The sequence below is a fragment of the Leishmania major genome, chromosome 8 (assembly GCF_000002725.2).
Source record: "Leishmania major strain Friedlin complete genome, chromosome 8".
NCBI lineage: Eukaryota > Euglenozoa > Kinetoplastea > Trypanosomatida > Trypanosomatidae > Leishmania > Leishmania major.
This window is the reverse complement of record NC_007249.2, coordinates 402929-426538: the sequence shown is the minus strand read 5'-3', so window position 1 is coordinate 426538 and position 23610 is coordinate 402929. Positions and strand designations below refer to the sequence as shown.

Sequence of the window (23610 nt, the reverse complement as noted above, 5' to 3'; positions counted from 1 at the left end):
CACAATCTCTTTGGGTGCATGTGCGGATTGACCCCCTTCCCCCCCACTCCCCTTCTCGAGTCGCCCCTCTTGGTTCCTCACTTTCCTACGGAGGCAACCGTGCTGCATCCCTCATGCGTCTCTCGTATCCGTCCTGCATGGCATCTGCCTATCTTTTGGTTTTCATATCGCGTCACACACTCCTGTTAGTGTTACGCGCCTCACCACGCCACACGCCGCTGCGCATCCACACGCGCACACGCGTACGCGCCGCATGCGGAGCGTACTCTCGATCGTCGCTGTGTGCTTTCTCTATTTTTCTTGCTCGTCGACGCTCGCCCAGCTCCGTTTACCGGGCTCTGTTCGCGCGTGGCCCTCTCGGTGCCTCTGCCTGTCTTTGAGTGAGCGCGTGCATCATGAACGCGGTGGATGAGCTGAACCTGCTGCTGGGCATTGGCCCGTCACGACCCCAGCTGCCCCTCACACTTCGAAAATCCGGCTACGTACCGGTGCGCTCCCTGGGCAAAGGCAGCTTCGGCCAAGCCCTTCTTGTGTTCCATGAGCCGCAACAGCAGTACTTTGTTGTTAAGCACCTAAACCTGGCGTCGATGTCCTCTCGCCAGCGGCACGATGCACACAATGAGATCAATATCCTGCAGAAGCTGCACCACCCTAACATCGTGCGCTACGTCGAGTACTACGAGGAGCACCTGCACCTGTATATCGTCATGGAGTACGCCGACGGCGGCGACGTCTACTCCTTGTTGAGCAGTGCGCAGACGGAGCGGAGGCTGGGGGCGACTGGCGGGTACGGAAGCGGCAGCGCCTCCTCCGCCAGACTGCTGGGGTCGTCGCCATCTTCTGCCGCCACTGCAGGGCTCTTGTCAGAGGCGCAGGTCGTCAACCTCTTCGTGCAGACCACAATGGCGGTGAAGTACATGCACGACCGTCGTCTGCTGCACCGCGACATCAAGTCGTCCAACATCTTTCTCACCAAGAACCACGTCGTAAAGCTCGGCGACTTTGGCATCAGCACCGTCCTACAGAGCACGGTGGCTATGGCGAGCACCATGTGCGGGACGCCTTGCTACTTCTCTCCTGAACTGTGCCAGGGTCGCCCCTACAACAGCAAGAGCGATATGTGGGCGCTGGGCGTGCTGCTGTACGAGTTGTGTGCAGGCCACGTCCCGTTTGAGTCCACAACAATGAAGGCGTTGATGCGGGACATTGTACACAAGCAGCCGCCTCGCATCCCAGCCGTCTACTCGCAGGAGCTGTGGGAGCTGATTGTGCAGCTGCTGCAGAAGGACGCGCGGCGACGACCTGACGCTGGCCAGGTGCTCATGTCGCCAGTGTTGATGAAGCACGTGCCGGACCTGATCAACCAGCTCGCCGATAACATGACCAACGACGGTAATCCTGCCCCGGGAGGTGTCAGCGGCGCCTGTGGAGGTGAGGCGCCTCCTGCTTCTGCTGCCGCTCCGCCACCCCCACCGCCACGACAAGCGCAGCAGGCCCTGCCGCCCCCCACTAAAGCCGGTGGTGACGGTGTTGCGAGTTGCGCACCGACTGCTGCCGCCGCCGCTGCTGCCCTCCCGCTGTCATCGTCCCCAGCGTTGTCTTCACAGGCGCGAACCGCCGGAAAGCAGACACCATCACCACCATTACGAGCGCCGCCGAAACGAAACCCCTCTCGCGGCGGTGGCGAGGCCGGTGCCTTCTCCATCGAGGAGCTGGTCGCTCGCTTCGATGCACAGAAGCAGCAAATTGCAGAGGCGAAGAGACGCAAGTCTGGCGTTCAAGCGGAGACGCATGGCACAGGCGGCGTACCCCACGCGTCTGGCGCCGATGAGCGACCACGTCTCTCGCCAGGTGCAGTTGCCGCCCTTCGACAGCAGGGACGCAAGGGGAGTAACGCGGGGGGTGGAGGCAGGGGGGCGCCCACGCGACCCTCGGCGGGTGGTACATCCCCGGTTGCGGCAGCGGCCGCCCCTTCGCGGGCGGCCTTCATGCCACCACCGCTCCCAGCGGCGCTCCGCGATGTAGGCGCCGTCGACCAGCGCCGCCCGGTAGAGCTACCCATCAACCCGTCGCCTCTCTCCCAACAGCGCGACAGCGCGGCTGCCGCGCCGGCGCCCACTGCCGGAGACGCCGATGCGACGCGGCAAGCCCGCGGAGGCCATTTGAGCGCGCCAGGAGTACGTGGCCAACCGTACCAGGCGCCTCCGCAGCGGCGGCACATCGGTGGTCAGCTCGACGAGAATTCCGCGCCACCATCGGCCGCTCGCGGCGCGGTGCCAGCATTAGACGAGCTGAGCGCGGTGCTGTCGGAGCTGTCCACCTGGAGAGAGCGCAGTGTTCTGCGGCAGCAGCGTCAGGACGGCCATCGCGCACACCGAGACGACACAAGTCGCAAGATCGGCGTTGAGGCAAAACCACAGCATGCCGGCGCGAAGGCGGACGCCCACGTTCCCTCTCCGCAACCGCCGACATCGCCGTCTGCGGCTACCACGCCGCCCCATCAGCTGAGTAAGTGCGCAGAGCAGGCAGATGTCCATCAGCCTGGGGTGGCCGAGGGCGCGCCGACCCACGAACCCAACGGCAACGCCGCATCCCAAGGAAAGCAGCTGCGTGGGGGAGGCCGTGGCGCAAAGGCTGGCGAGGCGCATGCAGCCGAAGTAGAAATGCAGCGTGTGAGGGCTGCCTTCGCCTCCCCCGCGGCCAACAGGCGCGGCAGCCGCGGCGACGACACCGACGGTGACGAAAGCATCACACAGAGTTTTGTCGATGCGCTTGGCACGGCGCTGGACGTCGATGCCGTTCAGGCCGCCTCTGCAGCAGCGCAGCAACAGCAGCAGCAACGTCTGTCGCCACCACCTTCATCGGCGGAGGCTGGCAGCGCTTCATGCCTCTCAGGGCGGGCACCGTTCCTGCAGCAGTCTATGAGGAAAACCTTCCATGTCACGAGCGAGAAGATCGATGCTCTGCAGCCCACGCTGATGGCCAGCACGGTGTTTCGCCATCCCCCTTCCACGGCGCTGCTGGCTGGGACGATGCGTGGTGCTGACGCCGCTGCCTGCGCGGGGGAGGCCGATACCGTAGCCGACGTGCACTTCACGACGTCCTGCCTCTGCGGTCGTGCCGCGACTTCGCGCGGCTGCCTCTCCATGATCTACGGCAGTTTTGTGTGCTCCTGTGACGCGTGCGTCCGATTCACAGGCTCCGTGCATGGGGTGGAGTGGCTGCATCTACCCGAAGTGGCCTATGGGCTGCCGGCACTGCTGTCCTTGCCCACGCCGTCGGATGCACCGGGCGGGTGGTCGACGAAGGCGAGGCCCAGCGCAGGTGCCGGCGCCGCTGCCGCTGCGGCGCTGCGTGCCAAGGCTGAGGAGGCGCCGCTGAACCACAACCAGGCGGCAGAGGCACAGCGGAAGGGCGGCATGGATGGCTGCTGCGCCCCACCGCCACCAGCGCAGTCTCCCGGCGTCTGGCCCCCGTCCTCGAGCGCGGGGAGCGGCGCACACGCGGGCGATGACACCACAGCAGCACTTGGCGAGGCCAACATCCGAGCCTACAGGCACTGCTTTCAAGTCGAAGCGCCGTTGCAGCTGGGGGAGGCGGCCCTGCGCCAACCTGCGCCGCATACACCAGAAGGGTCCCAGCGCACAGGCGGCGCGGCAGCAACAGGGCAAAGGGCTGTGTATGTCATCTACACCTGCCTCGCCTGCGGCTCCCTCGTCGGGATGCAGCACGACGGCGTGGAGGGGCTTCTGCTACCCAAGGTCACGCTTGATGCGCAAAGCCTCGAAATTCTGTCCTGGTGCGCGCAGACAGTCGACGCTGAGGCAGCGGAGCTGATCAAGCTGGGCTGAGGGCCCCTCTCTGCCCTGCACCCGGACAAGCGCACACACAGGCGAAGACGGGACCGAAAAAAAAGGCGGCGTATGCGGGGAGGGTGCATCGAAGCAGGAGGCGAATGAGGTGTATACCCAACCTCGCCGCATGGTGTCCTTGAAGCGTGCGTGCGTGCGTGCGTCCTGCGGCTTCTCGGCACCTGCCAGTGCGCGAGTGTATTCTCTTCGACGACATGCCTTGTTGCACACCCCCTCTCTCTCACTTTCTCTCTCCATGCCTCTCTCTAGCACTCTGCTGCCGGCGAGAGGCAGACCTCCTCTTCCACCCTCTCTTCCCTTCCTGCGACAGTGTGCGTGCCTCTTCCGCCTGCACTCATACACTCGTGCAGGAGGGAGATGCACGCAGAATTAGGGGCTGCCTTCGACGCGTCTCTTCGCATGTATAAGCGTGCGCATGTGCGCTGATCTCTCCCTCTCTTTTTCGTTTGCTGTTTCGCGCGGGATATTCTTCATGTTCGCTTCACCGGTGCCCGCGAACACTTTTTTTTTGCTGCGCGCGCACGTCCGATCGACCCTCGCAAGCACCAGCCTCCCGCCACCGTTGCCACTAGCATCCGACTCTTCCTCCTCGTCTTGCTTCTTCTATGTTCCGTGTGCACACCGCTGTTTCTGGTCTCTGTGTCTCTGTGCGAGTGGGAGTGCCGGCCGCATCCATCCGACCTCACGCCGACTCTCTTCTCCACGCTTCGCCCCCCCCCCCCTTCCCCCTCTCCTTCGCCATCACCGACAGACACGTCGGCACCGCTTCCCATCCACGTTCGACTTGCATGTGGTTCTTGGAACTGTCTGCCCTCTCTCCTCTTCCTCTGTACGTCTTCGGCCGCGCAGACAGCGGTCACTGACGCCCCACTCTCGACTTGTGCATTGCGCGTTGGCCCCTCTCTCTGCGTGTGCTTGTGTGTGTCTGTGCGTGCGTGTGCGCGTGCTCTTCTCTGCTCACTCGTCGTCACCTAAACATGTGGCGTACGCGTCATGACGATGGAACACACCGTTGGCTTTGAAGTCATCTTGCCCCTCCGTCTTCGTCGTTGTCGTCTTTTGTTGCATCCCCGGGCACGCGTGTGCGTCGCTCGTGTCTTTTCTCATCGACATCGATGTCCATTTCTCCCCGTTCCGTTGCTTACTTTGTGCGACCCGTTCGATGTGCACATTCCCATGCGCCACCAGGCCCCGTCCGCCTCCTCTCCCTTCTTCACCCACCTGTTGCGAACCCATGATGCAACGCTGCTTTCTCTCTATCTCTCCCTCTCTCTTCCATATCTCTTTTTGGGACCACATACAGGCGTGCGCCCCACTGCTGCCGCGGAGCAACACCTCTGTTGCGGATGCTTGTGGCGTGGGGTGTCTGGTCCTCGTGCATCATCTCTGTATATTCGGCGAAGTCGTATCTGCTCTTCTCAATGTGCGTGTAGGGCGTGTGGGCCTTGTACACAAGCGAGGGGGGGGGCTGACGAGACGACGTTGTTAGTTTCCTTTTTCTCCACCGTGGAGAAGGGGGAGGGGAAAGGGAAGGGCGGCGGGGGGGGTGGAGTGGGTGAGACGGGTCGATACTGTTCGCCCTGTGAGTGCTCTCGAGCTTCTATACATCTTCTGTACACTTGTCATCATGTACCATTCATCAAAACAGGGGTCATTACAGCAGCGACAACGGCAGCAGCAGCACCAGCAGGGAAAGCAAGAAGAAGAGAGGGAGGGGGGGGATCTCCCTTTCCTTCTTGTACGGGTGAAGGGCGAGTGCGCACACACGCACACACGCACACACGCACAGACGCACAGAAAGAGGGAAGGGCACTGCACGCTTATCGTTTCACGAGAGCTGAGCGGTGATGCGGTGATGGGGAGATGAGCGTGTGCCCATGCGCTGTAGGGGTCTTGCGTTGCGCCGACGCACGCCCGCCTAACCGCTCTCCCCTCTTCCCTGTGCACGCATCAACATCATCGCCTTCATTACAGCGATTGACGTAGATGCTCCTCTCAGCATTGCTACAGCGTTGTAGGCCAGAACAACGTTCCGCGGAGCGCTCTCACACCTGATGTTGCTTTTGGGGCGGTTCTCTGCTGACCCCTCCTTCCTTTTCGTATCTTAAACGAGCTGGCGCCACCCTTTGCCGACGGCGGCGGCGGGAGGGGGGGGGCGCTGAGTTCGTTCACAACCTCCCCTACCCATACACAATGAGCAGGTCTCGTGTGCCCGATAAACAAGTCCACTTCTGCTGCGCCTGCTGTTGCTCTCCCTCGCATCTTCTCCGCCTCCCCGCCTTCGCCGAACCGTCTTTCCGCTCGTGCTCTTCTTCTCTTCCTCCATGCACATATGCGGATGCGAAGTGGGTACACCCGCACCGCCGCTTACGACAGCCCACCCTCCCCGCCCGCTACTTATCACCTCCGCACTTGTGCCCCCGTGCTGCTTGCACAGCAACACCCCGAGCTGCACACACAGCGGTACACACGTACACACACCCCTCTTGCCGCCTACGCTCTCCACCATCATGTCCAGCGTCAACGACTCAGCTGTGATGGCGGAGGATGCCGACATGCGTGTCATCACCACATCGACGCACACTCGCTGCCTTTAGCTGTCGCTGCGCGTTTCCGCTGTGGGGCCGGGCAACAGCTTTAGCCCGCTTGCATGTGGCCAGCACCCTGATGAGGCGCGCGTCTGTCGGCGAGTAAAGCCGGCGATTTCATGGGATCACCTGAACGACTCGGGTGTGCTGTCGCACCGCGAGACGGAGGCGAGGTCCGGGATCGACTTCTACACTTTGTGCGGGTTTGTATCGGTCGCTGTTTGCCGCTGACTGTGGCGACATCTGCGCCGCCCTGGACTTCGTCGCCGTGTCGAAGAACGGTGTTGCAACCGCTGCTGCTGCCTCGCCTGCCGCTGAGAAGAATGAGTCTTGTGCGCGTGACGGACTGGCTGACGCGGATGCCTGTGACCGTGATCCTTCTGCGTGTGCAGCTGCCGCGCGAGGAAACTGACCCGAAAGAGAACGGGCAGGCGAGCTTCGAGCTCACTCGCGTGATCTTCACGTCTGTGCTTGGCGGTGGCCACTTCTACACCCTTCCGCCAAGGCACTAGGCACACAGGGGGGGGGGGCTGGCCTATCGGTATGGGCCACACCTTCAACTGGTTGCCCGGAGTGAAGAAGACCGGGGTGGGGATGCTAGAGCGCGCCATGGAGTGGTGCGAGAGAGTGAAGACTTTTTCACCGACGCCTCTGGGTGTGCAGGCGCTAGGGGCGAGCCTAGCAGAAGACTACACCGCCTCGCCAGTGGCGGCGAACACGCCGGACCATGCCAACTTCCAAGTCGCTCGGTGCATCTGTGACGAGACGGAAGCTGGGATGCCGCTGTTCGGGAGCGTCTACGGGAAGCGGCTTCTCTGCGCCATGGGCGGGTGCGGGCGTAGTGCCAAGGTATGCAATCCGATCGGGTGTATGGTGGCGCACCGGCTGCCAAGCAAGGCGCTGTCGCCGGACTCTGCCTTCGCGGAGAAGCTGTTCCACCGGATGACTGGTGTGCATGCATGAATGAATATATTACATATTATATACGTGCAATTGCCCTTTAGTTTTTCCCCTTCCTTTTTGTTGTTTCGTCACCTCGACGGTGCGCGGTGACGTCCATCGCACACCCGCACCCACACCCCCATCTGACTATACATCACCGTCTCGGTGTCTTTGTGCAGCGCAGTCTCTCCTCCTTTTCACGGTCTTCTGCTTTTTCTGCTCGGGATTTCATCGCTCTCTCCATGTGCCCTCTCTCTCTCTCTGTGGGTGTGTGGTGGTGGTGTGGGGAGCCGCCAGGCAGCCCCCCATCCCCTGCCGCATGCCGAACCGCTTGTGGTGGTGACAGGGCCACACACCTACGGCGTGGGGAGGTGAGCGCGGTTTACTGCCACTGATGCCGGCGGCGGGGTTCTGGATGGCGCTGCCTCGGAGCGGCCTGCGGCTGTGAAGGCGCCTGTGCCCACCCATATGGTGAGCAGGGTGTCCACGTGGCCCGCGCGTATCCGACCTGGCCCTCACACGGCGCACGTGTGTGTGTGGGTGGTGGGGGCCGAGCCCCCCTAGAGGGGATGCACCGGGCGATGGGGCGTGTGGCCGGCCGGTGGGCAGAGCGGCGTCGGGCTCGTGCACCCTGGCGGAGAGTGGCCGCGCGGAAAAGAAATTGGTCTCCTGGTGCACATGCTTCTTGTTGACCGCCCGCCGGCCTTTCTTTCCTTCCCTTCCACGCTCCCTTTCAAAAAACTCCATGCCTTTTCGTCTCTTGTTCTCTCATGTTGTTGTGCTTTAGGAGTGCCGATGTTCTCTCGAGGCGCCGCGGCCACGGCTATGGCGAAGGTCAGCCGCCTCGTCTCCCCGCGTCTCCGTATCATCCATCGCGACTATCTCACCCGCCGCGGTGGCCGCACGCACCAGCGGTGCTCGGCTGTTGCGGTCGACTACACGCCGACGTACTTTGCAACGTACAAGAGCGACCCGGGGCAGTGCCCGCGCCTCATCGATGCCGAGGCAGTTCACGGCGATGAACAGGCTTTCTGGTCCGCTCGCCGCGACTTCTACCGTGGCGGGGCATCGCGGTCTTACTACCCCGCATGGGACCGGCAGGCGCAGGCACTTATCATGCTCACCCGCGAAGTCCCTCGCATTCCGCAGGAGGCCGCGTTTCGCTTGTTTACATTGGGCTTGAAGATGATGTTGCTGCCTCGGTTGGTGGCCGGCGTGGAGCTGATGCTGCCGTCATGGGTGACAATGAACGCTGAGTCGGTACTGAATGAGGGCCTAGAGGGCAAGGTGGCGGAGGCGGATGGCGACGGCAAGGCGACTGGCGCGGCAGCGGATGCTGCTGCGCTGCCCTCGGCATCTTCGGCGGGTGCCAATGAGGACAGCGGCTCGGCGAATGCAGAAAAGAGGTAGCGAAGCGGGCCGACAGAAACGGTGTTGCGGGTTTTGGGGCGTTGTAGTGTTGCTGCTTCGCCTTCCCTCTCATGGCGTCGATCCGCGCTTCCTCAGCCTTCCCCTCTCTGATGCGTCGTGATGGATGGGGGGGGGGAGTGCTCTTATAGGTGGCTATGGCAGTGATCCGTTCTGGTTCAACCTCTCTTCGAAGCGCTCTCGAACCTTTCTTCCTCTCGTGCGTGTGCGTGTGCGTGCTTGTGCCCGGGCCGCGTGTATCGCAAGCTCTGCTGCGGACGTAGTTTCTGCTACATCGCTGTCTGCGCGTGGATGGGTCTGACGATGATCGTGATGCTGTTGGTCTGCGCGCACAGTAGCTGGCGAGGGCGCGAGGGACAATGAGCAATGAAAATCTAGTGCCACGACATGGGCGATACGCTCTCTCGGGAGTGGGGCGAAGGTGCGGCTTGCGCGTGTGTGGTGGGGGGGCGCCTGCTTGCCTGCCTCATTAAAGTTTGTTCTCTGTTGCCTGCACCGTTGCTTATCCACCTCCCTTGGGCGCGCCCCGCAGTTGTGCAGGGGCTCTGTAGAGGCAGTAGTGCTCCTCCCCGGGAACGAGAGAGAGAGGAGGGGAGCGGGGGGGGAGTAGGAGGGTGGTGGTGGTGATGATGGGGGGAGAGACAGCCTGAGGCGACTGCGCTGCTGTCAGTCTATGCGTGTTGCTGAAGGCGTTTCGTGACAGTGTCATCCGTATAGGCCCGCCAATCTGTTCCCTCGCCACCACCACCGCCACCCATCACCCATCCTCTCCCCTCTTCCCCTTCCATAGGCCGTTTAGTGGTGCTGTGGCGTTTCCACTCCCCTCCCTCCCTTCTCTCGCCACGTGTGTGTGTGTGCTCCAACGGAGTGCCCGTGCAGGCAACGCATCACAGAGAAAAGGACGCAGGCAGACCTCCGGACGGGCAAGCAAGGGCGACAAGCCGACAGAGGCACCACCTCTGTTGTGTCGCTCGTTGGCAGCAGCTGCACCCACACAACTTCCCCCCTCCCCCTCCTGTCCCTACTCTTCTTGGTAGTGAGAAGTATCGCCAGCACCGCCGCCACGACGAGTACCGCTCGCTCTCCCTCCCCCTCCACACAACAAGCTCATGTTGCATTACATTCAGTTGCTTGGCTCTGACACGCCGAACGGGTACGGTGGATGCTGCTACTACGGCCCGCTTGATCATCCTGCTCTGCATGCGTCTACCCTTTCCTCTGCAACGGGGTCGATCTCCCCTACAGGGGAGGTGCCGCCGGCCTCAAGGCACAGCTATGCTGTTGATGTCGAAGCGACCGTTTCCGCACCTACGCTTGTGTCATCGGGGAATGCAAGTGCTCACGAAACACTTCACCGGTCCTCTCCGACTGGTGAGGTAGCCGAGCCTGCGGTGCCCTCATCGTGGAACTGGTCCTCGTACCTCACGGCGAAGCGACCAACGTGGCCGCGAGCTGGCCCATTCCACGCGTCCACACTCCTACACCCACAGCCACCATCACCATCCGTGTCACCGTCCGCGGTAGCGACGGGGTCAGCGCCGCACGTGACGGCAGACACCGGCTTCAGTGGCAGCGAGGGCTACATTTTCTTCAACTGTCCAGAGGGGGCACAACGGTTTAGCTCGGAGGCGAACATCAAGCTCAAGAAGGTGCGAGGCTTCTTCTTCACGCGGTGGAGCAGCTCGAAGACTGCCGTGTCTCCGCTCCCGTCCGGCAATGTCGCCAGCTCCGTCGAGGATGAGCAGCACAGCAGCGCATCAGCAGACGCCGTCGACGCTCCCGCAGACACGACGGCGTTAGGGATGCCTGTAGGCGCGGCGTCAGCTGTGATGGGGTTGCCTGGCATGCTCTTCACCATCAACGATGCCGGTGTACGACATGCCACATTCTTCGGCCCAAGTGCGGCTCTGGACGGTCCACCGCAGCCCGCTCATATGGAGGGCGTCACGCGGGCTGGTACGCGCAACGGCGATGGTGGTAGCGAGCCCCACAACTCCAATAGTGAGCAGGCTTATGTGCACGCTTGCCGATCTCCGTGTGCTGGCGACTCGGCGGCGACTTCATCAACGGGAGGCTCAGCGGTTGCTGCGCCAGGAGCACACCTGCCGTCGCCACTGTCATCGGCTGGTCTGCGCGGCTTCCTGACGGCTCTACGCTTCCACTACTTCCAGTACCGACCCATGGTCTTCCGGCAGCTCCACGGATTGGTGCGACATGCGACGGATCAAGCTGCCGTCGGCGGCCACACTGTCGACGCCACGATCGCGGCTGCAATCGCAGGGAACAACCAGCTGCACTTTGTGGAGACGGTGGGGGAGCCGCCAACGTCATGTGGCGCGCAACCGGGCAGGCCGCTGACGGGGCTGTCGCCTTTCGTTCATGCAACACTGCCGCTCAGCCCGCAGAGTCTGCTCGTGACGTTTCGCGTATCGGGTGGCCACAGAGGTGGCGAGAGCGAGAGCGCCGCCACAGCTTCGGCCGCTACGAGGGATGCGAGGATGAGCCTTTTACGGCCGACGTCTTCTTCCGCCGTGGCGGAAGACGAGCAACAGCGTCATCAGCTGCATCACGCGTACTTTGCAGGGCATATCGAGAGAGCAGACCAAAGGGCAGACGCAGAGACGGCAGCGCCGACGGTGTCCTTCACGGCCCCAGCGAGTCATGACGTCGTCTTCGGCTACGTGATCATTGTGGCGCCAGGGTCGAGCTTCGACGCCGCCAAGGCGCGCGCGCTAGGTGTCCGCTCGGGCCCCAAGTATGGCCAGCTCAAACTGGGGATGTCCGTGGAGGCAGACACGGATGCGGGGGTGGTGGATGTGTCCGCCACATCCATGCCGCCCTCGCAGAATGCCACCGTTGCCTTTGGGCACACCAGCGACCAATCACCCACCCCAACGCAACGCTGGGTGCACCCTCATCAGGTGATGCGGCCCACTGCGGCAACGAGGCACGCATACATCTCGCTTGTGCTGGACGGTGATCGACCTGAGGATGTACGAGAGTCAGTTGCACGGCTGTTAGGCAGCTCCGTCGGTGGCGATGGCGGACCCCCTTCGAGGAGCTCTGCTGCCGCGTGCAAAGAGGCTGAGGAGGACGACAAGACCTGCCACAACGCTGCGGCAGGGGAGCGTGGCGATGGGGTGCTGCAGCGGCTGCTGCGCGAGCACTTTCCTCACCTCGCATACTACTACGAAGAGGACGATGAAATGGGCGAGGGGACGGCGGCAGCTCCACCTCATTCGCAGGAGCCACGCCTGAGGCGACGACCGCGTCAGCTCACTGTGCGACACGTCGTCCACGTGCAGCCCACGTCGTACTTTGCTCAATTTGAGCGTCGCTGCCGCCACGACGCGCTGCTCTATTCGCCATTCTTGCGTGAGGACAGGGTTCAGGCGCGGCCGAAGACACTGCCGCCGTCGCTACACCGCGAAGTTGGCGAACCCGGCGTCTACGCTGCCTACAACGCGTACATATTCGCGGATGTAGCTGGCCAGCACGATCCGCTTCATCATCGGCGCGTCTGCGCCGCTGCGGATCACGGCGAAGAGGAGGCGGTGGCGGCGAGGGTCGAGGCGGGTGGTGACGTGGTCGTGGCTACGAACGTATCTTCACCGCCGCGCCCGGACTCTTCTAAATCTCTGTCAGCGGTGCAGCTATCGCTGACCCCGTTGCTGTCTTTCACTCTTGACGACATGGCCGACACTGCTGATGGTGACGCGGGGATGGGCAATAGGGTGGAGTGCGAGAGCGGCTCTACGCGGATTGGGGAGGCGCACCGGTGCCACCCGCCGCCGCCGCTGCTGCACGGGACCCCTCCGGAGGCAGGACTGCCACTGCACAAAACATGGCATCTGTTCACCAGCTACGTGCAGCGGCACTTCACAGCCTTCCCGACGGCGCTCGTTCACCGCTATCATCTACACCACCTCGCGCCTTCCCTCTTTCCTAATGTGGGGGCGGCAGCGCTGATGCAGGGAGCTGGCGGCGCTGGTAACGCCACTGGGGATCGCGCAGCTCGTAGCGGCACAGCAGTAGGGGTTGCTATCTCCACGGAGGCTTCCGGCAGCGGTAGTGCGGTGCGCGCTGCGCGCGCAAAGCCAAACGTGTCGAACTCGAGCAGCTCCTCTGCAGAGGACGTTGTGGAGTACTGGCCCTACTCGTTGAAGCTGCGGTGCATTCCTGAGGCGACGCTGCAGCTGCCTTACAAGCAGCACGCCACAGCGAAGAAGACTACCCAAGCACAACAGAGGGCAGAGATGGCAGGGTCGGCGCGGCAGGCGCCATCAACCGTCAATGCTTCTTTGGGCCACGATGCTGCTACGGCTGCTGCGGTTCCTTCCCCTCACTTGCCGGCTCCCCGCAAGCGTGAGCGGCAGGTGAGTTCGAGCGGTGATTCTGCGTCAGCACCGGCTTACACCGTGCATGCTAGTGCTTCCTCTTCGACAGCAACTGCAGCAACTCCGAGAGTGCTACCACCACCAGCAGCAGCAGCTCGCACTCGGCCTCCTTCAGCACCACCGCGTCGAGTTGCTGTCGTGGATGGAGTCACGTCGTTGCTGCCATACCCTACGCCAGCCTCTGCGTTGGCCCTTCTCTCCACCACGTTTCTGCGCTCGCTCAGGACAAGTTCTGTCGTTGCCGCCGCCGCCGCCGCGGCAGCAGGGACTGGAGAAGTACCTGCGACGCCCTCGACGCTGACGGAGAGTCGTGCGGACTGGCACGGCGGCTTCGCAGCTTCGCACCAGCGCGTGGACGTGCCCAGCACGGGTATGGTCGGCATGGGCGGTGGCGCACTGGGCTTTCTCGGCACCGGCTCTGCTGTTCCCAGCAAGTACCGAAACGTGAGTGGCACCTTCCTCGAGTTGCATCTTCCCGCTTACTGCTTTCCAGGAGGGGGCTGTCCTGTCAAGCCTCTTCTTCACGATGATGATAGCGCCCATGCCTCGGGAGCTGCAGCGGTGGTGGCAGAGGATACACCGTCGGCGACATCTGCCAGCCCCCCCGCAGGCGAGGCCGCATGCGCGCGGCGTGAGGGTGATGCCGTGCTTGGTTTTGGCTCGGCCGACTCCTCCACGTATTCTTGCGGCCCCGCCACAGTTAGCATGGATGAATCACAGAAGACTGCGCCGCGACGCTGGTCGTCAGCACCGCTGAAGATGGATTCGCAGCAACTTCGACGTGGGGTGGTTATCCTGGACTTTGGCGAGGGCAGTGCCGGGCAGCTCGCCTCTCTATGCGGGCGAGTCCGTGGCGGTAGCGCATGTAGTCAGGGTCCGCCTTGCTGCTTCTTGTCTGCGTCACCGCTGCACGCCGCACTTGAAGGCCATCGGGGGAACGGCAGGGACCGGCGCGAGGGTGCCGGGGACCACGCGGAGGACGCAGGGGCCTACACCTCCTCCCCCCACGCAGCCTCCGCGGAGAATGTCACGGAGTTCGAGGATGATGCAGACGCACGTCTTGGGCAGTTTGTGCTGGACATTGTACTCGTCTTCATATCACACGCGCACGCCGACCACCACCTCGGCCTCATGTCCCTCCTCACGCTGCGCCATGAATACCTCCAACGCGGCCCATCCGCGCTGCCGCCGGCGCCAAAACTACTTGTCGTGTGCCCGACAGAGGTCTACGCGTTCATGATGGACGCCTGGGGCAGCACGCCACCCTACACGACATGGCTTCATGAAGAGTGCGTCTTTGATCTGATGCCGCCACCCGTCAGTGGCCTTCGCAAGGAGGGGCGGTGGCCCGACGCGCTGGCGGCGGAAGAGGGCGATGCTGCGCCGAGCGGGCGCCAGGAAAAGTGCCAAGTGGCCACCGCCGTGGCGGGCAGCAACGTTCCAGACAGTGTGGATGGCACGGAGCGTGACCAAGACGCTGTCGGTGATGGCGGTGTAGACTCACGTCGTGCTGCATCGTTCACGCATCGATTCCGTCATAACCGTCACGCTCTTCACGCTTCCAACAACCAGCCAGAGCAGCAGCATGTTGTACCGATGCCGTTGCTGCAAGCGCACCTTACGGCGTGGAACCAGGCCATCACAGCCGGCATCCGGCACCACCAGCGGCAGACCCTCTCCGACTCACCCCTGCCATCTTCCTCTGAGCCGCTAGCAGACACCTCGGTAACGACAGCGGCAGCGTCGGTGAAGGGCAACGTCTGGTGGGACGCGGAGGTGATCACCGTAGATCACCCCGCGAACGCCCACGCGCTTCTCTTGCGTTTTCCCTTCTGCTCCTCGATGAAGGAGGAGCAGGGCGAGCACGGCGTGTTGGGCGAGGCGGCGGAGGGCGGCGGACCCCGCACAGCCGACCCCGACGCGGCTGAGGCTGCGACTGGACGACAGCGCCGCCAAGAGCCGCTCTCGCGTGTCCCTGACAGCTCTCGTGTGCTGCTCTTCTCAGGTGACACACGTCCGTCGTCCTTCTTGGTAGAACGCAGTTGGGCCTTTGCCGCGTCGGCGCCGAGTCGGCTGCCAAGACGCGCTGACTCCACCGAACTCACTAGTCAGGACGGGCTCGTGTCTGACGAAGCCGACTCAGGCAGCGCTCTCGAGGGGGTAAGGGCGGCCCTCGTGTCGAAGGCGAACGCAGGCGGTAGCATTGATAGGGTTCGAGGAACAGCGCTAGCGCGACTGCCTACTTCGACGCCGCCATCGTCGCTGTCTTCGCCAGTCTTCATCCTCTTGCACGAGGCGACATTCGGGCCCGGGTTCGAAGGCGAGGCGGTTCGCAAGAAGCACTCGACGCTTCCCGAGGCACTCCGCATCGGCTTTGCGGTGCGGGCGGAGTTCATCGTCTTGAATCACTTCTCGCAGCGCTACCCAAAGCTGCCAGGCTTGTCAGAAGAGCAGCTGGGGGGACGGTCGGCGGACCTCGTCTGCCAACGCCGCACGCGAGCCTCCGCCGCGGTGGCCGCGACGTCGGCGGTGACTGCTGCGGAGACAGAGAACCCTGCCGACCATGTCAGTGGCGGCCTGGCGAGTGCAAGTGCGCCAAGGTCAAGCAGCCCTGGCGAGCAGCAGGGGCTGGCGAGAACAGCTTCATCAACGGCTTCGAGGCAGGAGGGCGGCCGCAGCAAGTGGGAGCGGGATGCTGATCAGACAGCGGACGCAAGCCGGCCACTGCCGCCGCCACACACCGCTACGGACGACGCGGCCGCATTGCCTTACGCGAACATGTCCTTCGCCTTCGATCTTATGCTTGTGTCGTTCAGCGACATGCAGCGCGGGCTCGTGCCGAGACTCACGCCGACACTCGTGCGGCTGCTGGAGGAGTACGACTCGTGGGGAAGCGGCACAACGCAGCGGATGCGCAGCGGTGGAGGCGGCGGTGATGGTGGTGGTGGTCGTCTGCAGAAGCAGCAGCAGCAGCGGAAGTCGTCCGCTACTCCATCAACGACGGCTTCGAGTGCGCCAGCCAGTATCGACGGCGCCACGAGCAGTGCAGCAGCGAAGAAGGCGACTTACGACGAGTCGGCGTAACAGAAGAAGTCGAGCAACAGCGGAGAGGGTGAGTGCGCGACGCGTCAGGTACGCCCTCTAAATAATGCGGCATGTCGTTCGGTCCCCTACCATGCAACGGGCACTGATAAGGCAAGGATAATTTGGAGCGGGTGGCCGAGGAAGACGATGGGTAGCGTTCTCCTCCGCCTCTATCCCTTCGCGCGATGCGGCGTGCATCATCACTTTTGCAGAGGTGATGCGCGGTGGACAGGGGTGAGGGGCTGGAGGTGGTCAACCAGGTTGTCCCCTGCCATCGCACAAGCTACGTGTGCCTGCCGATTGCCTGCGCGTGCGTGTACGTGTGCGGCTTACTTCTCCGCCCCCCCCCCCCTTCCCCCTCCCTTTCCCCGTCTCACTCGTCGCTTCCTGGTGCTGCGATGCACGTGTACGCATCGGTCGCTGCCGCGACACTCGACGTTCCTTCTTTTTTCTGTGTGCACGCTTGCACTGACTGCCCTCCTCTGTCCTCCCTTCTCGGCTACTCGCTTTCTCCCGCACACGCACACATCTATCTATATCTACATGATGTGCGTAAACCGCGCGCTCTCGCTCTCTTCCCCTTGCCACCTCATTCCTCGCCGCACTTTCACGTACCACATCCGCGCAGTGAATAGACGTGAGGCGGTCAACGCAGGCGAGCGAAAAGCACAAGAGGGTTGAGGCACAGCAGGTAACGTACACACACGCAGCAGTGCCGCCGTATACGCGCCTGCACAGGTCCCTCACACACACACCCCGATTCTTCGCGGGACTCTATCTGGCGCGTGTCTGCGTCTCTGCTCTACCTTTTTTTTTGTGTTTTGTTGTCACCCATCACTCGTATCGCCGCTACCACATCGACAAGACAAGTAGGACGGTGGAGGCGCAGCCCTTTTCTCTGCCGCACGCGCACCCCCTGCCCCACCGGCGCTCTCCACACCCACACCCCGAGCCTGCCGTACGCATTGGGAGACAGACACACATACACTCATAGACGCAAAAGGAAGTGATCTACACTTGTACATAGACGACGAAGGGCTTTCACCGCTTCACTCCCTACCGCCTCATCATCTTCATCCGGCTCTCCCGCTCGCGCGTGCGTGACGCAGTCGTTTCGACGTTTTCCCTTTCTCCACACCACAACCGTCACCCTCTTGCGTCGGTTTCCAGTCCTGATATGCGTGCGCACGCGCGCCGACGACCACATCAACCGGTTTCGCGTCTACGGCACGCACGGCAGCAACAATAAAATACACAGTCACAGAGGCACGTCACGGACACTGCTATCATCGCCACGACAAAGTCCGGCACATCGGGGTGGGTGAATGGTGGCGCGCAGTGCGTGAGGGAGAAGCGGTGCTACAACTCCATAGAAGAAGTCCCGAGAAGGAGACGGAGGAACGCGAAGTGCGCAGCCTCTGTGGCTGTAGCAAGCGTAGCCTCGCCGTCAGCCGCGGCGTCGACGTGCTTGTGTGTGTGTGTGTGTGTGATAAAGCTGAGGGTGGGTGGGGGGGGCGTGTACGCGGCTGAAGCACTGGTACGGCGGGGATCCAGCACCTGCGTGCATGCGTTGCCGAGTCTGAGTCCGTCGGTTTCTCTCTTTCTCCTTCTCCCCGCCGCCACCACCGCGGGTGCTTGTAGGCGCCCGTGCGTGCTGCGCAGCAGCTGAGGGGACGCATCGGCGCAGAACACAGAATAAACGCGAGGCCTTCCACACACCGCGAGCAAGCCGCACACATACATACACGTATACACACATGTAGGTGTGTGCATGCACACCCACTCCCGCACGCATCAAAGTAGAAACGAAGACAAGGCGCCGAATAGAAGGGGGATCTTGTGCGGGTGCCGGTGCTGCTTTCGCCACGGTGCGCCCCCCCCCCCCCTACCTACACCTACACACTCACACACAGGCACCGATACCCCATACACTACCCAGAGGTCCAACCATCACCGTTCAACCTCTCCCTCCCAACAAAACAACATTTTTAGCCGAGAAAACGGAAAAAGTGCATGCGGATTTTTCTCGGCTGGGCTGTGCCGCGCACAGGGTGGAGTCTCCGTCGCCGCCGTGCTGACCCACTCTGCGTAGCGGCTGCCGCTCTCGTTGCGGCATCTCTGTCATGTGCCGACGGCCAGCGTCTCATTCATGGGCTGCCGCGGTTGTCGTCGACGTGGCGGCGCGGCGCTAGGCGTCTGCCAGGGCCCTCCGCGTTCCTGCCTGCCTCATCGGCGGTAGCGGCGTCGCTAACAGCGCAGTGTCGCGGTGTGTCGAGCACGACGAGCACATCAGCTGACGCAACTGCTGCCGCCACTTCTGCTGCTGCTGCCGTCGCTGCCTTGTCAACGGGGACGAAGTTGCGCCATCGCCGCGGCGCTCATCGCAAGCGCGGGCGTGTCTCGGCGGCGGCCACGCCGCCCCTCGATGTGCCGCTCGGGGATCGCGCGAATGGCAGCTTCTCCGTTGTCGATCCTGTTGTGCTGGCGTCTGTGTTGGTCAACCCATCAAACACATCCAGCGAGCTGCTCAGGCGACGATCGGTCAAGAGCAGTGGCACAGCGGCTACAGATGTGCGCCTGCGTGCATTGGGCGATACCGCAGCCGAGGCGGAGTCATCGGCGGTCACCGCTGCCGCTCACCTCAACGGCTTTGGCACATCCGTTAACAAGCCTTCAACGATCCCTCCGCCAGCTGACGAGGCGGATGCTGCTGAGCCGGTGCTCACACCATCCGTGACGGCTGTCGTTGCCGCCGAGATGTCCTCGCCTTGTCACGAAAGAAAAAGTGGCACGGCAAGGAGGGGTGCCAGGGGCCGCCGCGCGGCGGTGGACGCGGCGGTGGAGACGACTGTGGAGCCGGCCGCTGTTGCTGCAGCTCCTGCTGCCGCTTCTGGCCCTGCTGCTGCGACGCTGTCAGCAGAGGCGTCGGCTGAGGCAATCACAATGGCCGCTGCGGTCTCACGGGAAAAGCTATCGCGAGGCCTAAAGCAGAGGCGCTCGAGGCGCAGCGGAGCCGGTACCGTCACGGCTGCCTCTGCTGGCGACGCCGAGGCGGACGAGGTCGCAACTGCCGGCGTCACAGTGGTGCCATCTGTCGCTGTCGACCCTAACCTCGCATCTTCATTGACGGCAGGCGCCGGTGAAGGGGAAGGTGGCACCCCTGCCGTCGACCCAGTGAGAGCCGCAGCCCTGCCGCCGGCCCCACAGCAGGTGGATGCCACTGATCGTGTTGTTGCATCCGATGCCGACGCTGTTGAGGGGCGCGTGAGCAGCGGCGGCAGCAGCAGCAGGAGGAGGAGGAAACGTGTAGCGCCGCAAACGAGGCAGAAATACGTTGAGGAGCCGGCGAACACGAAGAGCTCGGAAGTGGTTCTAGACAACAAGGACGGTAGTGCTGCGGATGTGGACAAGGATCAAGATGAAATCAGCGAGGATGGTGGTGCTCGACACCGTGGTCGGCTCAGGCGAGCCAACTCACGCACCCGAAGTGGCAAGCGCCTGCGTGCCAAGGCACCGACAGCTGCCACCAGTACTCTAGTAAAAGACGCCATCGCGGCTTCTGTGGCCAACGCGGTCGCTGAGGGCGCTATAGGCGCTGCAGAGCAAGCACAAGCGACTGGCGCGGCGACGGCAGGAGGGGCCACGTTGGCGTCCTTCTCGCTTCTTACTGTGGCAACGTCCCACAAGCCTGCGAGCAAGACCACCACCACAACCACGACCATCTCGACTGCAGACGCTAAGATGCCATCCGCTCCTACCGTCGAGGTGCAGTCGCTGGAGTCGAAGACGGATGCCTACGGCGAAGGTACAGCAGAGGCCATCAGCTCCACTGCTGCCTCTCGCGCGCCTAGGAACAAGGGACGGGCTGGAGGCACACGGATGAAGAAGAGGCTTCTCGCGCCTGCCGCCGTCGCCGCGGCTCCGGCAGCGGTAGTGGCGGCACCGCCACCACCCATGGCGGCTGCTGCGGACGATGGGAAGACGGCAACGACACCGTGGCCGGCGGACTCGTTCAAGAGTCTCTTCGACACCGTCGACGCCGCGAGGGGGATCTCCTCTCTTGCCTTGAAAAAGCGTCTCGCCGCGCAGATCGTTCGTCGCCGCTGGCAGCTGCAGCGGGGGCTCACGCTGTCTCCACAAGCCCTCCGCACCACCGCCACACCGACAGCACACGAAGCAGGCGTTATGGCAACCTCAGCAGCAGCCAAGGTTGACGAGGGAGCTGCGGCGGTGGCGGCGCCTAAGTCGTCTGCACCTTCGCCGCCATCGCCGCGCCGACGTCCGAGGCAAGGAAGGAAGTCGGCTTCTCTTGAAACGTCTGCGTCGTCACCGATAGCAGCTGCGCCTCTACTGGAAAAGTCGGCGCAGACCGACGAGGCAGCCGTCGCAGGTGGTGCCAAGTCGAAGAGCCGAATCACCAAGAAGGGTGGCAAGCGTGGTGGATCGGCGGCAACGAAAAGTAGCGGGCACACGGTCGCCATGGCTGCAGCAGCGTCCGTCGCACCCGTGACGGAGCCGGCCAAGGTTGCTGAGGTCGAGGATCCTGCCAGTGACGCGGAGCGAGAGGCGGATGTGGCGGCGGCAATGGCAACAGCGGTGGAGCTGGTGTCAAAGCCGGCGGTCATCGATGACGAGTTCTCGCTAGCACCGCAGGCGGACGACGATGCCGCTGCCAATGCGACGTCGGCGTCGCACTCTCCATCTGCCTTCGCCGCCGGCCGCGCGTCGCAGCAGCAGCAGCAGGAGCTGCTTCAGAGTGCCGGCGTCTCGAAGGTAGCTTCCAGCGCCAGTGGCGGCAGCAGCGCTAGCGGATCGGGCAATCATGCCGGCAGTAGCGGCGGCAGCAGCGGTGGCAAAGGCGGCAAAGGTGCGAATTCGAAGGACACGCTCTTCTTCCCCGACTACCGCGAGCGCGTCGTGCAGATATTTGAGCAGCTGACGCAGATCAACAGTGCGCTCGGCGAGCGCTTCAAGTCGCAGTTGTACGGGCGCACGGTAGAGTGCTTCAAGCGCGGCGACAAGGTGTTTCAGCTGCTGCCGCCGAACCTGCTGCCGCTGCCCGAGGAAGACCCGAAGAAAAAGGCGATAATCGAGGCACTCTACAAGGACGACCCTGCGGCGCAGAAGAAGCGCGTGGAGGAGGTGGAGCGCAACCGGGCGAAGCGCAGTCTCGTGCTCTCCTCCGACAACCTCATCCCAGGCCTGGGGACGAAGCTGCGGGAAAAAGTAATCGAAATCCTGGTGACGGGTGGCTTGGAGGAGCTGCACCGGCAAGAGGCGAAGCCCATCATTCGCGCCATCCGAGAGCTCACACAGGTGCACGGCGTCGGCCCGCGCACTGCTATCGACTACTTCAAGAAGTACGGCATCAGCACCGTTGCGCAGCTTCGCGACTACGCCATCAAGGCAGGGGAGCTCGACATGAGCAACAAGGACAGCGGTAAGCCGTCGAATCTCGTGGTCTGTGCTGACAAGTCCAAGTTCCACTTGAACGACGCGCAGCGGCTCGGGCTTGTCTACTACGAGGACATGTGCCACCGCATCCCGCACGAAGAGGGCCGCCTGCACGAGGCTTTCATGAAGCTGCGCATGCGCAAGTACCTTGGCAAGGACTACGAGCTTGTTGTGTGTGGTAGCTACCGTCGTCAAGTTGAATCCGCTGGTGATATCGATGTGCTCATTACACACAGGCGCAGCGCGGCGGAGGGCGGTGGCGGCAGCAGCAGCAGCAGCGGTGGCCGTCCTTTGTTACCACCGTCGAAGGTGCTGGGCGCGTTCCTTGCTGGACTCAAGGCGGACAAGTACATCGAGGCTACGCTAGCGCAGGGGCCGACGAAGTTCATGGGGCTGTGCCGTCTGCGCGCGACGGTCACCGAATCTGTATCGGCTGCTACGGGCAAGGGCAAGGCAGCGAAGGCGAACGGCAAAGCGCCGACCAAGTTCCGCGCGCGCCGCCTCGATGTCCGCTACGTGGACTCGGACAGCTTCCCTGCAGCAATGCTTTACTTCACCGGCAGCAAGAACTTCAACGTCATTATGCGCAGCGAAGCCATCAAGAAGCACTGCGTCCTCAACGAGTACGGCCTCTTCCGCAAGCCGACGCGTAAGCAGATGCAGCACTACGGTGTTGTGCAGAAGAACCCGGATATGAGCTTCCACGACATGATCACCCGCCTCGCTCGCTTCGACCTCTCCGCCATCAAGGACGAGGAGAATGAGCTCGCCAACGGATCGTCGGCCGAAGCTGGAGGCGGGGCTAGCGGTGCGACTGCTGCCGGGAGCGGTGCCAGCGGCGACGCAGACGGTGCGGCATCGAAGAAGGTGACGGCTGCGTTGACGAAGATCAAGAAGAAGGGGAGGGGGAAGACGAAGCAGGAGCTCGCCGAGCTACACGAGATGGCGAAGATTGTGGAGCGGCAGCGGGTTAAGGCGTGCACAGAGCGCGAGATCTTCGAGGCACTGGGCATGGACTACGTCCCTCCAAAAGACCGCAGCGTTTAAGGAAGGTGCGAGTGCCTGCACGTGTCTGTCTCGGCAGTTCTTCTGCTACGAGAGAAGCTGCTTCACGGCTCTTCGACTTCTCCTTGTCGCAGGTTGGCTCGCATGCGCATGCGTGCGCGCGTGCGTGTGTCTGAGAGTATTTGTTTCTGTTTCCTTGTGTGCGCGTGTGTGCCTCTGTGGGGAGAGGGCGTACCGCGTAGATGAACTCATAGATACGGACGGCGTGCGAGAGGGCTCGCGACGAGGCGGCTGAGGTGCAAAGTGCTGTGCGCTCGTGCGCACATGTGTAAAGGTGTGGCTGCTGAATGAGCGCCTCAGGTTGTCGACACGGGCGCGCATGTTTCGCGTGCGTGTGCGTCTCACTGATAACATTTTTTTTTGTTTTTTTTTTTGTATGCGTGATCCTGTGTTCTCTGTTTGAATGAACCACACCAAGGCGAAGGGGTGGGTGGTGGGTGGTGGCCAGAGGCCAGAGGCGAAGGAACAAGGGAGAGCAACGGAACCAGCGGACTGTGCGCACGGAGCAGGAGGAGTGCACCCCGACATCAAAGCATTGCCTGCGTGCGCGTGCACTTGTGTGTAGGTGTTTGCCCTCTCCCCCTCGCTCTCTCGCCTTTCAGGGGTGGGGTGGGGGAGGACACCGCCACGCGATGACTGGCCGCTGGCGGAGGCGTCACCGAAGAGGGAGGGCGAGGGCAGATCAGAGTGATCCGCTCACCATCTGCCCGCGTCCTCACGACCACTGCTCTCTGCCACCTCTGTTCTTCTCTCCCTTCCCCATTATGTCTCGCCTAGCCC

The 23610-nt window shown here is 62.9% G+C and overlaps 4 protein-coding genes across 4 annotated transcripts; all 4 read left to right on the top strand.

Annotated features, from left to right (window-relative positions):
* Positions 1 to 395: 395 nt before the first annotated feature.
* On the top strand, positions 396 to 3851 carry LMJF_08_0930 (putative protein kinase; the record flags this gene model as incomplete). Its single annotated transcript, XM_001681070.1, has 1 exon — positions 396 to 3851. One exon carries the CDS (start codon positions 396 to 398, stop codon positions 3849 to 3851), a length of 3456 nt encoding a protein of 1151 aa, XP_001681122.1.
* A 4346-nt stretch (positions 3852 to 8197) lies between these two features.
* On the top strand, positions 8198 to 8812 carry LMJF_08_0920 (conserved hypothetical protein; the record flags this gene model as incomplete). The annotated part of the gene is made up of 1 exon (XM_001681069.1): positions 8198 to 8812. One exon carries the CDS (start codon positions 8198 to 8200, stop codon positions 8810 to 8812), a length of 615 nt encoding a protein of 204 aa, XP_001681121.1.
* Positions 8813 to 9939: 1127 nt separating this feature from the next.
* LMJF_08_0910 (conserved hypothetical protein) lies at positions 9940 to 16311 on the top strand (the record flags this gene model as incomplete). Its single annotated transcript, XM_001681068.1, has 1 exon — positions 9940 to 16311. The coding sequence occupies one exon, from the start codon at positions 9940 to 9942 to the stop codon at positions 16309 to 16311; it is 6372 nt and encodes a 2123-aa protein (XP_001681120.1).
* A 4479-nt stretch (positions 16312 to 20790) lies between these two features.
* On the top strand, positions 20791 to 22812 carry LMJF_08_0900 (putative mitochondrial DNA polymerase beta-PAK; the record flags this gene model as incomplete). The annotated part of the gene is made up of 1 exon (XM_001681067.1): positions 20791 to 22812. The coding sequence occupies one exon, from the start codon at positions 20791 to 20793 to the stop codon at positions 22810 to 22812; it is 2022 nt and encodes a 673-aa protein (XP_001681119.1).
* Between the last annotated feature and the right edge of the window lie 798 nt (positions 22813 to 23610).